Here is a 15,815-nt window from a genome sequence, read left to right as displayed (position 1 = left end):
CTAAGCAGATAGGAGGTGAGCCTTTATAAAGCTGGAGATGACAAAGACTCAGGCAAGCACAATCAGATAGATTCCTCCCAATGCCTAAACTCTGACTTTGTCACCCACGGAGCCAACCTCGAGCCCTTGTTCCTGGCACTGTTCTCTAGTTTTTCCAGTTTAGAGCAGGCTTGTCCAATAGGATGTACCCCTTCTTCCATGGCTCACTCTCTCCTCAAAAGCAGCTGTCTGTCCCTGCACTGGAAAAGCTCCCTGTGGTGTCTGGCATGACCAGCAATCACTTTTGGGCCCAAGGACATACTGTCCTACTCTAGCGTCACTGGGCTTCCTGTTCACTCTCCAAAACATGTGAGACACTAATACTCCTTGTGCTGTTAGGAAATGTCCTAACTTGGTCCATAACCTGGAGAAGCTCAGGCAGACCGCCCTGAAGGAGCAAGTGTCTCTCTCTGGTTACTCCTCTTCATCCCTTTGCAGGCAGAGCCTGGGCTGTGATAAGATGCTAATGCTGAAATGCAGTTTGCAGGGGATTCTCTCGCTGAAGTGCTTTCCCTCTTAGCAGAGAGGGGACACAGAGCCTGGCACTGGGGTTTCTTCTATGCAAATCACATCATGACTGATCAGAGACTTCTGTCTTTCTTCCCCACTAGAGATCTGAGCATGAACAACATTAGCCAGCTACAGCCCAGCACTCTCCGTCACCTGCGCTTCCTGGAGGAGCTGTAAGTATGGAGCAGCTACACCGGGCAAAGCATGGTCGTGGTGGCGGGGGGACACTAGAGAGGCTGCCTGTGGCTCCAGTAGCAACCCCCAGTGTTGTCACTGGGGCTACAGGATGAGCTGGAAGGAGGCTGCACGCTGGGAGAGGGTTTATTTGCTACTCTAGCTGTAGGATTTGATTGAGGACATTACCTTTAGGCTGAGATGGTGCATGTGCCAAAAGTCAAAATAAAAGAGAACCCAATCCATTATGCAAAAATCAACACTGTACCCTGGAGCAGAGCCAGCAAACAGGGACCTTCATTCACCCTTCTCTATACAGGGTCCCCCTCACAGCCTCCTGCAGTCCAGAGACACCCTAGCTCCCAGGCACTTTGCAGTTCAGACGACAATGAGCCTGAGCAATTGAAGACCAAAAAATTTGCCCCAGAGGCTGAGGTGTCCCGCCATGCACCAGTGTGTACCGTGGTCTGAGCAGGCACACTCAGACACAGCAGCAATCCCAATCCCTGGGGATCAGCATGTGGCTGTGTGTGAGTGAAGGAGTGGCCCCACTTCTGAAAGTGTGAAAATTAACTACCAGATTAGAAACCACTGGAATCCCTTGGGACCCCCAAAAATGGGAGCCTGGGGGGCAGAAGATTGGGGCTGACCATTTCTGCATGGGTAAATTGCACCTGTATGGTCTTATTCCACTTGACCATGAGAAATACCTCCAGGTGTTATTCCCATGCTGTTGCTCCTTTCAACACAATAGCTTCTGTTGAAAAACACAGTTTCTTCAAAACACAATTATTACATTGCATTAAATATTAATATTAATGCCACATTTGATGTATGTGTTGTAAACTTACTGTATATATAACACTTGCTAGAGTTTAATCTGTCTAGACGAAACACTTCGACTTTACTGAATCAGGTCTTGCAGCCACTGCCACACGTGACATTGACATTTCAAAAATGGTAGTTCCCAAAATGTCAGAATTTCCTACAGAAAAGGTGTTTTGACTACCCTGAAAGGGCGGCATTTTCATCTCCCAGATGTACTATCCCACATGCTCTGCAGTGGAGCGACCCTGAATCATCAGCATCCAGTACTGCAGCATAATGCCAGTGATGTGCACAGGTTGCGGTCCTGACCTGCCTAACACCTTACCGACACGAGCACACTGTGTGACTGTGTGCAGTGCTCGGGTACCACTGTCATGAGCAGAAAGTCCTGTCTGTGCATTTAGAAAAGAGTTTGCAGATGAGTGTACATACTTCGGTGGACACACATATGCAAAGACAAACTTACTTCTCTGAACATTCAGTCTTGATTAAAGAGACCAGACCAGATATTGTTGTTCATTATTCCCATTACAGGTCAAATCTGATAATTACCAAATCATAGTATAGGTTTTTAACTTCAAATGGTCTGGCAACTCATCTTCATCTGTCTATAGCTTCTATTCATTAGACTTGTAAGGATCCCAGCTACCCAAACTCCCCTCCCCATTAGGCATGTACAGATCGAGCAGGAGTCATTTTTTATCCTTCCTTAGCTCTGGAGCTCAAGCTACCCACAGAAGGTGGGTTTTTTGAGACCTTGCCTCCATCTTGTAGCCTTTCTCTTTCCATTTTGTCAATATCTGTGTTGAAGTGTGGACACCCAAAGCATTCAATGGGGGCAGTACAGCTTTTCACACACAGAGACCATACTCTGTTGTATACAATTAACAGTTGTCTTGCTGCAAGCAACCATGTCCTGACTACGTCATGTACAAACAGAACAGTCTCAACCAGCAATGAATAAATATTCATAGGCTCCAAAAGAGCCAGCTTCCCACAGCCAAAAATAATTATGAATTAAACAGACGAAGAGGAAAAATTTAAACGGGAAAATCTGAAAAATAATTGGAAGTTGTTAGAGAACATTTTACTAGAGGTTCAAAATGCCACAAGTCCTCATTCGGAAAGCAAAGGTATTTTGACTAGGAAAAACCATCACAGTTAGAAGAATTGGAAACTGCAGCGTTATATATCTATGCATACCCAAGTTCATGCTTGAATTTGATAGCAATAATACAGTAATCCTATTTATGGAAATCAAGAAATAGATATGAAATCAAGCAAGAAAGGATTTTTGTATATTATCAGAAATCTAAACTGATTCTTTCAACAACAGCTTCTAGACAGGGACCATGTGTGTATATACATTATTCATAGGGCTGTCATCGACCAGTAATACAACTTGGCTGGCATTTCCTCTGCCCTTTTCACTTATATCTTTACCAAACTTTCATCCCAAAACATCAGGACCATCACATTCGGGATGGGATCACCCTTTGTGCTGGGACATGCACAAGAATCAAGCAAACAAATCCTGCCTGTTTACACATCCTCAGTAGAAGTTTGTTCAGCTTTCGCAGCTCAAATCTCCGCAGATTTCATCGACTCTGAACCAGTAGACCCTTGGGTCTACTGGGGTGACATGTAGCACATGAGACCAAGCCTTCAGTCTACTCCCCCCATGGAAGAACTGCCCATCCTGAGACATGCTGAGTCAGTGAAGACCAGAAAACCCTGCTGAGCAATGAGGGACAATCCAGGTATCTCAGTGCTAGTGCCTCCTGGGGAGGAGGAAGACCCTCCTGCCTGCCTGCCTGCTCTCCAGGAAGAGAAGGGCTGACAAGGAAGAAGAGGGCTCTGCTGCAGCCTGTCCTTGCTGCAAGTGCCTGTCTTCAGTCAGATGGAAATCTTTCAGCAGGCTTCTCATCTCCAGGGATTTTGGGTGACCTTACAGCCCCAGCCTGCCTCATACCCTGTTATGGTCCCTGTTAAATCCTTGATAAACTGAGTAAGTAACAGGCTGGAGGATGCAGCAACTGAGGACAAAACTGGAAAAATTCAATTCAGGGTGAACCAAAACTGATGTTCTGGGGCTTTTGTCAGCCCAAAAGAGTTCCTTGACCTGAAACAAAAAAAATTGTTTCATTTTCAGGTTACTTCTTAACCTTTACTCTTTTACTTTGGGTCAAACTTGAAAAGAAAATGGTATTTCAAATGGTATTTGCTTTATTGCAAAGATGACTTAAATAAGATGCTTGAACATTCTGAAAAAAATCACAGGTTCCTCAGCCAAAAATATTTGCCAAATTCAACACAGACTTTCAAATCTCCTTTTCAGGTCCCCTGGAAACTCTTATATGTTAGGGATGTTTTTACCTTGGCCTAACGCTGAGAAACATCCCAGAAACTCCTGACACCCCTAGCCCTTGAACACATGTGAATGTGATCTGTAACCCTCATCTTCTTTGACAGTCAGAGAAAGTGCATGTTCCTCTGCCTCCTCCACGAGCTCTTCATAGTTCCTCTCTCCTGCTCTGCCACTGCCAATCTTCTCTCGTTAGATCTAGTCCCAGTAGCCCAGGGTCACAGCGGCCTGGAGGACAGCTGGTGTTTCACACATTTTATGATTCCTCTTCTTTCTGTTGTGCCTCTATTTTAGCACCATCTCAGGCTCCCCATGAGGGTGGAGTTTCATGAAAGTCAGAGGTCAGCTGGACTCAAGGCTCAGCTTGTGCGTGGAACTGGGGTTCAACCAAGGAACAGGAATAATGGGAAGGGGAAAGCAAGCTGCAAAAAGGGGTAGATGAAGCATGTGTGTCCCATGGACACTGACGACAAATGTGCCACGTTGCACACCCTTCAGGCTGCTGTGGAGCACTGCGAATCCAGGTTGCCGGATCCACCTGAGCCCTGAGTATGTCAGTCCTCTGCAGGCACCGATGCCGGGTGGGGACAGGCAGGGAGCAAGTGAGAGCAGGGTGGCACCTGAGGGTCTTGAGGACAGCAAAGCAATCACCCAGGCCACACCACGATGTCCAGCCAGGCTGTGTCCCACAGGACATTTCGGCATTGGCTCAGCTCCCCTCCAGAGACCAAATGTCTTTGTCCTACAAGGGATCGGAGGCAATGCTGTGGTCAGGGCACAAATGAGGGCACCAGGACCGCTCCAGCTCAAACTGCTCGCTCACTGTGTGGTCTTGGTAAAGCAATTTTCCCTGCCAGTGCCTCTATTTACCCATCCATCCAGTGATGAGAACGGGCCTCTCAGGTGTGCCGGGACCTGTTAGTCATTAGTTTTTACTGCAAGCTGCTCAGGAAGGTGTTGCGGATGCAATTAGCACTCATGCTCGGAGGCTGCCAAGAGACCAGATTCTCCAGTCGCAGCTGGCTTTGAAGAGGCAGCGCCACCGAGGACTCCTCTCCAACGGCTCTCCATCAGTCTGTGCTCTCCTCTGTCAGCACCAGCCTCCAGCTCCAGCAGGGAAACAGCACAGAAACAGGAGAGGCTGTGCCGAGATTAGGCACAGTCCCAGCCCAGGCACTCACCAGTCCTCCCCTCCAAAAAAAGCCTCCAGTGATAGAGGTGTTCAGACCTGGGCCTCACACAGGCAGGGAGAAGCTCAGAGTTTAGTGTGTCTCCTCTTTGTTTCTTTCTGGGTTTTTTTCTTCTTTTCTTTCTTTCTTTCTTTTTGGCAGCAGGAAGATTGTTTAAAGTTGCTAATAAATTCCAGTTAATGAAGCCTGAAAAGCCAGAGCTGGGAGCCAAGAGAAACAAGAGCAATCAGTACAGAAGGAATAGAAAGAGGATCTTGAAAGCGGGCCTGGGAATAATAACATGTTGAAATGTGTTCGCCGGCAAGGGCTTTGTTACCGCGCTTTGAATCCAAACACGAGTGCTTGGTGCCAAGAAGAGAAACTGCAGCCAAAGGCAGGTGTTCATTGCCATTCACCTCTTGCTTCGGGGCACAGCGGCAAGATCAGACCCCTTCCCAGCCACTGGCTCTTTCACCTGCCTCTTCTCAGGCCCCGAGGGCAGAGGGACTCACCGTCACAGGGAGTGCCATGCCTCTGCACCTATGCAGGCACAGCAGACTCAGGACCCACACCGTGGCCTCCCCTTGCAGGCTGTTCCCTTTCCTAGGCAGCTCTTGCAACTCAAGAGACTGGAGGCCAAGAAACAGCATAAAAGCAAAACAAAATAAAATGCAAGCCTGTATGCTGGGAATGTGAACACAGCAGCCCTCTCCTCCTCCCCTGCACCAGGAGAAGAAACCCCCTTCCCACTCCTCTTCCCATGCGGGTGCAAGGACTAGTGGAGCCATCACGTATTACGGAGCACCAGCACTGCTGCAGTGTGTCTCTGCCTGGAGTTGGAGTGCCCACCAGCACTCATGTCAGCTCCCAGACATCTGACACATCCGTCTTTGGGGGTATTGTCCAGCACAGGGTCTCACTCCAAGGCGATCTCATTCTTGTGAGAGGCAGCACTGCAATAATGCTGGCTTTGGGGCATGACTCCTTCTGGAGTGATAGCTCTGCTGTCTAAAGGGGTGCTGACATTTCTGGGTCATGTTCAAGTGTGCTGGCACCATGGTGAAAAGCCTTTCCTGGAGCAGTGCAGTGACATGTCTGGAGTAGGGTACTCCTAGGACAGCAGCTTTGGTGGGTTTCCATGACATAGCAGGCCCCAAAGGTCTCTGGAAGAGAGACAAACGCTTGTAGGGCCACGACCTTGCTTTGCCATGTTGACATTTGGAGGCAGCATCACTGCTCCCTACATAGCCACCTTGCCTGACACAGCTCTCCATTTCCAAATGGCTGTAGGTGAGGAGCTGCAGCTCCTCTGAATGCCTGGGCACCATGGTTCCCCTAGGATGCTGCCTAGATCCTGTGTCTGAGAAGGTACCAGGATGTTGCGATGGAGTGCACTGCTGTGGCTCTTCTGCAACTTGTTAGCAATAAGGGAGCTAGCCCTGGTTCATCCAGGACTTTCTGTCCTCCTGGTTGACATTGCCCCTTGGCAGAGGACAGCACTGGTTGTCGATTCAATAGGTGGGCAATAGCAGAGAGAGGGTTAAAGGATAATTCTTCTGATGAAGCCTTCCAAAGGTACAATCATCTGGCACGGTGCAAAGACAGATGTTGGCCAAGGTACAGGTGGGGACAGGGGAAGAGGGCTTCTAGGGGATTCTCCATCTTGGACATTGAAAAATGAAGTAAAGTTATTGAAGGAGCCCAAGTTACATTCAAAATGTTGTGAAAATTTAGAGATTTCAATTCTTTTTCTATTCCAGTTAGGCTGGGGATAGTATTCAGCATTTGAAAAATCCTTGCAAGTGAGGATAGCTGGCCCCAATTTTCCTGAAAACTGCCTTCCAAATGACTAACTCTGTTCTGAGGTACCCCAAGTGGGGCACCCAGAGTAGAGTCAAAAGTCAAAACTGCTCTGAAGGCTTGGAGGAAACAAAACTCCCCTGAAAACCTTGATAATTTATAATATAAGGGGATGGAGTGAATCATAGAATCATAGAATAGTTTGGGTTGGAAGGGACCTCTAAAGGTCATCTAGTCCAACCCCCTTGCCGTGGGCAGGGACATCTGCAACTAGACCAGGTTGCTCAGAGCCCCGTCCAACCTGACCTTGAATGTTTCCAGGGATGGGGCATCCACCACCTCTCTGGGCAACCTGTGCCAGTCGTTCACCACCCTCAGCGTAAAAAATTTCTTCTCTATATCTAGTCTGAATCTACCCACCTTTAGTTTAAAGCCATTCCCCCTTGTCCTGTCGCAACAGGCCCTGCTAAAAAGTTTGCCGCCATCTTTTTTATAAGCCCCCTTTAAGTACTGATAGGCTGCAATAAGGTCTCCCCTTAGTGAAGGCATTCAGTGTCCTGTATTGGGTTGTTCATTAAGGAGTTGTGTCTTATTAAATCTTACTTGGCATATGAATTCAAACTAGCTTGCATATGAACATTCGTGTGGGTTGAAAACTGGCTTGAGGACCATAAACAAAAGAAACGAATGCCATCAATCTATCGAGTTGGAACAGGCATTCGGTGGGGGCATGGAGAGCAGAGTTAGAAACAGGCCTGCATAGTCTCCTCCTCAGGGATGGAACAAGGCAATAAAGACCATGTTAGAGACACCTCCAGGTGATACCAGACTAGGACCAGCTGCAGATTCCTGTGTGGGAAGGGAGAGTCCAAGCCTGGCTCTTTTCTCAAATGTACCATGTTTTCACTTGCATGACTTAATTGGCTTCATTCCTGGTTTGCACCAGCACGAGAACAAACTTGAACATAACACAGAGCCCTTGGTCCCCTGTGCGCCCAGGGGATGGCACGGTCTTGGCGTGATGACACTGTTTAGACAGGAGCGCGGAGAGTTTATCTGGGCACAGATTCTGCCTTGACAGTGTTAGTGCTTGAGAAATTAACCAGAGCAGGAGATCAAAGGGGGAGGCTGACATGCTCAATAAAGATCTGGCAAGGGGAAAATTCCACCGGGATATGGACACACATGTTTGTCCTGTCCTGCCAATGGGCAATGTTCCTGCCTCCTAATGTGAATGATAAGGGCATCATCGTGTTGCCTGAGCACATGACATGAGCGATCATGCCCAACAAACAGCCTTTGGGTGTGCCATGGAAGTTGTAGCATGACCAAGAAGCCCAAGATATAGGAGGGGGTGGGAGCCTGTGGTAAGTGAACTGCAGCAACCATGAGGTGGTAAACCATGAGTTTGTTCCAACTTGGAGTGTATTGGGAATGCACATCAAAGCCTGGAGGAATGTTCCCAGAAATCACAGGAGTGGGGAAGGGGGGGGAGCAGAATCTAAAATCCACTAAACATGCGAGCTTCCCAAAGCAAGCAAGCCAACTCCGGCTCTTGCCCTTCCCTTCCACCTGCCCCTTCTCTCCCTCTTCCATCGGTCACTTTAAATATAGAGCTTTCCCCTTCTCCCAACCCTGTCTCATGGTGTAGGCTCCAGGATGGCAGGGCATACAGCTGAATCAAGTCTGCCTATCCTAAAAAGAGACCTGAGCTGGCCTGGAGCAAAGCTCGTGTGCTGTGGACCAGACATTCACCCCTGCAGGAGCAGCTTCTCTTCCCGCTATGTGCTTAGGGTACAAGGGAATGCCACCTCTCAGTCCTTCTTGGTGGGGTTATTTGCTTCAGTCTTCTCCACAGAAGGAGCAAGTGAAGAGCTGTCTCAGGGGAAGTCTTACTGGCAGCATCACTTCAAATTTTATTGTTCCCTTTCAAATGGAAAGGAAGGGACCATTTCAGTGAATTTCCTGTGGGATCTGGCTTCTGGAGATGTGTTCAACAGGTGTCTGTCTGCCAGGCTGGGAGATTTCTGAAAAGTTTGAGTGAGAGGGACAGAGGGAACCAAGCACTAGGGAGATTGCCAAGTGCCATGGACAGAGGAAGGGTCAACACACAGGGAGTCTTTTGTGTCTCAGGTCTCTTACATGAACTGGCACTGGAGCTAACGACATGGAAGCAGGCATCTCTTCCCAGTGGCCACTCCTCCTGCTGGACAGGACATCCCAAAAGACCTACCCATTCCTGACCTACTTTCAGAGACATGGGACAGCCATGCTTCCTTGCCTGGGACACCTGGCTACCACCCACAGCATCATACAGCTCCTGTCCTGGGAGGTACAGCAAACCTCCAAATCCCACACCTCCAGACCCTGTGTGCACATCCCGGACATGTACCCCTCTAGGAAAGCAAAACCTCAGCCTGTGTGCACAAACACAGACATCTCCCACCTGCCAGGCTCTGCATGCATACAAGTAAATTTCTTTACTGAGAGTGGTTAAACATTGGAACAGGCTGCCCAGGGAAGTGGTTGAGTCACCATCCCTGGAAGTATTTAAAAGACGTGTAGATGAGGCGCTTAGGGACATGGTTTAGTGGGCATGGTGGTGTTGGGTTGACGGTTGGACTCGATGATCTTAGAGGTCTTTTCCAACCTTAATGATTCTATGATTCTATGATTCTAAGTAAGCAGAGCCCATCTTAAACCCCAACGGCACTGGCAATTGCCTTGGGAGGTGGATTGAGTGAAGTGGTTGTGGCTGGTGCCTCCCTTTGTGCCTGCTCCTTGGCTTGGCATGGAGCTCTACACCTTGAGGAGAGGAGCTAGGCTGCCCTGGCAAGGGGGAGGAGGTAAAGCTAGAGAGAAAAGACCCAGAGGCCAGAGGTGAGCCAGGGACATGGCATAGTCTCAGTGTGGCAGGGCCAAGGACAAAAGCAGTGGCAACAGGGGGGCATGACTGACTTTCCTGGGGCTGGGGGATGCTTTGTGCCTCTAAATGTATCCAGAGATGGTGCCCAGTGAAACCAGGGCATCTTCTGCAGAGCTGTTTTTCCCCTTATGTTCTGTTTTGCCCATGGTGCTGCGATGCCACGAGCTGGCTCAGCATGTGTCCACCAGCACACAGGGCTCCCTGCCACCCTGTTCTGAGGCCAGGAGCCCCAGCCTGGGCTCCATTCAAGCTCCACACTCCTCTCCTGCTAATCCTGGAGGTCCCAGATCCATTTAGGGACCTAGCAAACACTTCAACACACCCAGGACAGTGAACATAAAGATGCAGAGCTGCCAGGAAACAAGTCGAGAGGCACATTTAACCGTGAATACATGTAGACTACTGCCAGCAAAGGCATGGGGGCAGACAGGAGCTCCAGGGAGGTGAGGACAGACAGCCCCCCGCAGAGCAAACGCAGCCTGGTAGGATGGATGCTGGGAGCAGGCTGAGGATGCCGTGCAGGAACACCTCTCCTCCAGGCAAGCACTCCAGTCTCCTGGACAACACTCCCTCCCATGTGGAAATCAGCAATCAAAAGGAGCAATTACCCCAAATCACAGCCCCCAAGTGACAAATAGCCCAGCCTGCCAGGCAGCTTGCATACTGCAGAGAGGCAGGTTACAACCTGCTCACACACATTAAAGAGACGACCCTGTGCTGTTTATGCTGTCGGAGGCCTAATTATGGGAGCAATTTTCTCTAGATTCCCGAGGGGAGAGACAGGGAGGGAGAGAGCTCGGGCACCCGCACATGCCTGCCCCGCCACTGGTGAGTGTGGCTCCCCAAAACAGCTCAGATCCTCTCCATGACCTTTGCAGAGTCCTCACTGTGATGCACTCTGCTTCCAGACTGGATTACGCTGCTCATCCTCAACACCTGTCTCCTTCACAGCCAAAACGTCTAAAAAGAAATGGGCTTTGTCAATGCTAAATGAATACAAGAAGCTTGCCAGCATCTGTGCCCAACCTCTTGGGCCTGGTTTGGACTTTCTAAGAGATTGAAGATGAGCCTGGTCACAAATGATGTTCACTGCCTCCTTTGGGAGATGCAATATTCCACTCCAAGTCAAGCGGACAGCAACAAGTTTCTTACCCTGTGACTATGGAGAAGTACAACTTTGACCTCTGACCACTTGGGGATCAGAAAGTAAAGCACAAACGCAGTAGTAATTTGGGGTCTTAATCAGGTTGTTGAACTTGTCTTCATGATTTCTGGCTGATGGGCACTGGGACTTGGTCCACGTTTGTCTTCATGGGAGAAACAGGAGGAGAAGGCGAAGATTCTCCTTAGGTCAAGCCTAGACTCAAGAGTACTGGACTTTACTCCTGCCTCCACCACAGGCTCCCACCATGGTCTCTCAGGACCGCTGTCCTCATCAGTGAAAGTGATGGTAACGGTGATGCAGTTTCCAATGTCAGTGAAAAATCCAAATACCTGTTAATGTCCCAGCCTGCTCTGGGCCTTGCTAAAATTTGAGCACTCCAATCAGATGATGCTGTACAATGGTGAATTCCACAGGTTCCCTTGGATAAATTCTTTCAGCCAGTTCTGAACATTGTCCCTTGGTCTTTGTGCTGTGTCCCTGATGATCACACTCTCTTTTGTGACGCTGCTCTTCACTTTTGTCTTCCTCTCCCATCCCTTCACATTCATCTCCTTCCCTGGCTGCATTGTCCCTATCCTCGTCTTCTCTCCTACGGTTTTCTCCAGCCATAGCTCATCTGAGAACCACTTTTGACTTTTCTGTCCTGGATTTGGAAACCATACTCAGATGAGCTGGCTCTATTGTGGCACCTGCATGGTACTCCCCATCTCCAGCCCTTTCCCTGGTCTCCCCTCACAGCAGCGAAACCAAACTCTTATATGTTGAAGGAGCTGGGCCTTAGCTGTGATCACACATGTCAAAGCAGGGCTGGGAATGAGGCAGTGGAAGTAAATCAGGTGGCATCAAGCTTTGATGGACAGGACAAAGGAGAACCTGCAGGATGCAGAAACAGGCCACATGCAGACAAAAGGGACAGATAAGGGTCCATGATTTAGGGATAGTCCTCCCAGGACCATGCATAAGCAGAAAGTAGCTCTTCCCCTGCTCCACCTTCACTGCCAGGCGTCTGGCATAGAGCAGGGTCTGTAGGTTGGTCAGTGCCCTCGAGCAGAGGTCCCTCTCACAGGCTGCCTGTGCTGTAATTTCCGTGGGTGGGGTCCTCTGCGGGTACCCAGGGAATGCCTTCAGCCATGAGCTGTCACTGGATGCTGAAAACACTGGATTCAGGTCTAGCAGGAGTAATAAGCTATTATTTCTTTGCCTGTTCCGCAAGCTGTAAGAGGGGATCCTCTGCAAAGGTTGCCTGAGCGCACAACCACGGCTCAGTTTGCAGGTGTCACAGCCTCCTCCCCAAGGGGGCTGTGGCAAGATCCATGAATTGTTAAGCGTCTGCAGAAAAGGGACTGTCATTACAAGGATGTTGACACATTACTGGCTCTTCTTTTCGCTGCAGACGCCTCTCTGGAAACCAGATCTCCAGGATCCCAGGGGAAGCTTTCTCTGGCCTCTACAGCCTGAAAATTCTGTAAGTAACTCGCTCCCCTCTGCAGAGCCACCACTGCCCCCGCCTCCCCCAGGCCCTCATGCCAGGCACTGGCCACGCAACGAGTCTTGCAGCCATCCAGAGGGGAATGCAAGGTTACAAGGTGGTGTGGTGTCAGTTATTAAACCCACGCTGGCTAATATGCCCCTTAGCAAGTGGGGAGCTGTGTCCCACCCCAAGGACCACCCACCCCCCTGCACTGCTTCCTCGCTTCTGCTACAGCAAACCATGAGCAGGTCACCTTCAGGGCACAGCCCTCCATGCTGTGTGAAAACATGCCACAAGAGAATCTGCAGAGGTTCACATTTTGCATAAAACTTGCCAAATGCCCTGACGTGGTGTCCCCCCAGATGTGTTGTCCAGACCCCAGACTGGCCCCCATCTGCTCTGATGCAGCATCTTGGGGATGGGTTGGAGCAACCCGAAGGTCCAGATATCTGCACTCTGGCAGGCACTGTGGAAAGCTCCTGTGCCCTGCTCAGCTCAGCTGCCTCTTTGCAACCAGCCTGCCCTTGCTGCAAACATCTGCATGGCCCAGGAGGCTTCTGCAAGGCTCTGGAGTGACCTTCCCCTGGGAAGGGTGGGATCCTTGGACAGTCTGACTTCAGCCTGAGCCCAGCCTGCCCACAGGGGCAGCTGTGTCCGGGAGCACTGCCGACATCAGGCCATGCCTGGGAACCACCAGCCCTGGTAAACAAAGGCTTTCTTGTCATTGTGGGCAGGCCACCCACCTCTGCCTGTCCAGTGGGGAAGGTCTGAGTGACAAAGGTTACCAGCAAGTTCCTCCCCAGGGTATTTTCCTCTGGGCCGGGGTGCCTCACTGCTCGTGCAGTCACACCGCTTTTTGCATCTGTGTGACAGTCCAGCAGGATCTGTGCAGGGTATTGAGGTGGGAGTCCCTTTCTCCCTTTCAGGAACCATCTTAAAAATCTCCTGCAATAAACATTTAATCCCCAAGGGGATGTTTTGAACTCAGCCGCAATGTGAAATTGTTGTAGCCGGTCCAGTTTATACAGAGCGAGCAGGTACAAACCTGCTCCCAGGATTAGAGAGTATAGGGCTGTTTACTACGTCTTCTGAAGATGTAAAGTATGAATCCTGCCCTAAATCTCAGGGCTTAGAGATTTATCCATCCCCTGCATTAGGCAACAAATCAAAGGAACTGAGGAAAAACCGCAGCTCTCCCACCCAATTTCAACAAGAGGAACTTTCTACTCCGGGAACGCGAGAGCTTTTAAAGCTGCTTTTGATCAATTTCTACTTTTGTCAGGCCCAGGTAACTACTGGTGCAGAGTACAAGAGCGAAGCCTCCCTTCCGGAGCCAACACGGCTCGCTGCAGGTGGCAGAAGGAGAGGAGCGTACTCTCTCGCCCCGCCGCCCACATGCAGACGGGCTCGTGGACACCCCGTGTGCTCCACCATGGGACAGCATCAGGAGGGACACATTCACAAGTGACCCCATTGTAAGGAGAGGCTTGAAGGATCAGAGCATTTCCAGCTTGGAAATCGTCACATGGAGAACCTTGCTGCAGGCTGTCTTGTGAGAGCTGAAGTTGGTGTCCTCATGCTTCAGGACAACCTGCCTTGCTCTCAGCCAGGCTGTGCCCAGTGACACAGGGTGGCACCTGGGCTGTCATACCAACACTTCTGGCTGCAGGGCTGTTAATTTACTTATTTAATTAAAGTTAAATTTACTCTAATGCCCCGACCTTTCCCGCGGAGGTATGCAGAGGACTAGCCCAGCTGCAAGGCCAGGAAGGAAAGGTTGATGCTCACAGTGACTGGCCCATCCAGACCCTGCCATGGGCCTCTTATTTAAACAAGTTCCTGCTTCCTAAAAACAGGGGCACTGCCAGCCCTCATTTCACTGGGAGCATTTCACTTTCCAAAGATTCTGATGCTTTCCTGGCCAGGTTTGCAGGGGTATGTTGGTCTGTCATGTGCTCTTGCTATAGGAGATGCTCTGATTACTTTCTGTAATGATATCGTGGGCTCCACGGGAGTGATGTCACCGGCAGATGCAGTTGCAGGTCCCTGCACCCTCCAGGAACACAAATCATTCACCCTCATCTACTTCTCTGTCACCATGAGAGTGAGGCCAGCAGTGAGGGACATGGCAAAGATAGGCTGGTCCCTGGGAATTTGCTGGAACAGGACTAGAATTTTTGCCAGGACAGACCATAGGAGCATCAAGCTTAATCACATTGGAAGGGCTCTTGGCAAGGATGGTGACTCTCACTGATTTCCTCTACTGAGAAAAGACTGAGGAAAGTGCTGAAGAAGGCAGGTGAAGGCCACCATGTGTTTCCTTCAGGTTGTGATTCAGGTCCTTCAGGTGATTGCAGCAGTGACCTAGTTGGGGCTGGTGACTCGGCAGCAGCTCAGCAGCAGCTCAGCAGGATTTGCTCCATCTCCCCAGGGACCAGGGGGAACAAGTGTCCTTCCTGGTGCTGGCTTGCTGAAGAGTCACGGGCCACTCCTCCTCCCCTCTGACCTCCTCAGGACAGGAGTGTGAGTGCAGGGTGCCTTCCACATCCTCATTGGCAGCGCAATAAAGTCACCAAAAACCTCCAGTAGGGAAAGGTGATATTATTGCCATTTTACTGGCTGGAAAAACCAAGGCAGGAACTGAGCTTGGAAGCAGGGTGCCCCTTCCCAGCCCATTGCAGAGCACCTTGCACCTTCCCTCAGAGTCTGGTTGTGGTCAGGGGTGGAGAGCAGAGCCTGGAGAGAGACTGTGGGGCTGGCTCACCCTGCTTCTTGTGCTCTGGGAGTGACCAGAAATCCTCGCCCTCTTCCCAAGCCGTGTCTCGGTTCCCTCTTCCCTTGCTGAGCTTTTCCACCCCCATCCAAGACTGCTGAGGGCAAACCCCCCCCGGTGAGCTGGCTTCTCCAAGATCTCTATGCGACCTGGCACTTTGAAACTGAGAAGAGCAGCTTCAACCCAGAAGACTGTAGCAGGCATTTGGGGCTAATGGGGAACTGCAGTGATTTTTAGGATACTGTCATTATGGATACTATGGATACTACACAAATATGGGGGAGTGTAACTAGCTGTAAATTGGTGTAAACTGGTGTGCCTCCCGTAGCATACAGAAGTATGTCAGGTAACTGGGGAGAATCAGTTTGGCCCCAGTTATGTCCATGACCTGTGGGGCTGCTGTGAAGCTACACTGTGCAGAGCACTGCATTTCACGGTGACACGAGCTGCTCACCACACTGCTCCCCATCCAGATCAGATCCTTGCTCCCTTAGGACCAGTATCACCACTCTCAAAGTCATGTGCTTTTCTCTACACTTTAATCTCCACCAAAAAACCACAGATCTTGAAGGAGGTATCTGGAGAGGGAATCTGA

At 50.1% G+C, this 15,815-nt stretch overlaps 1 protein-coding gene across 1 annotated transcript in view; it reads left to right on the top strand.

The window, feature by feature from the left end:
• The window catches only part of LGR6 (leucine rich repeat containing G protein-coupled receptor 6), a 166,375-nt gene that overhangs the window by 68,752 nt on the left and 81,808 nt on the right, over positions 1 to 15,815 (top strand). Inside the window, exons 2-3 of the mRNA XM_009281913.1 lie at positions 651 to 722; positions 12,370 to 12,441. Of these exons, the coding sequence (XP_009280188.1) occupies positions 651 to 722; positions 12,370 to 12,441 (144 nt within the window). The remainder of the gene's footprint in view (positions 1 to 650; positions 723 to 12,369; positions 12,442 to 15,815) is intronic.

Source organism: Aptenodytes forsteri, unplaced genomic scaffold, assembly GCF_000699145.1.
Source record: "Aptenodytes forsteri isolate BGI_AS27 unplaced genomic scaffold, ASM69914v1 Scaffold213, whole genome shotgun sequence".
Taxonomy (NCBI): domain Eukaryota; kingdom Metazoa; phylum Chordata; class Aves; order Sphenisciformes; family Spheniscidae; genus Aptenodytes; species Aptenodytes forsteri.
The sequence above is the reverse complement of the archived record's forward strand: the minus strand, read 5'-3'. Positions and strand labels throughout refer to the sequence as shown.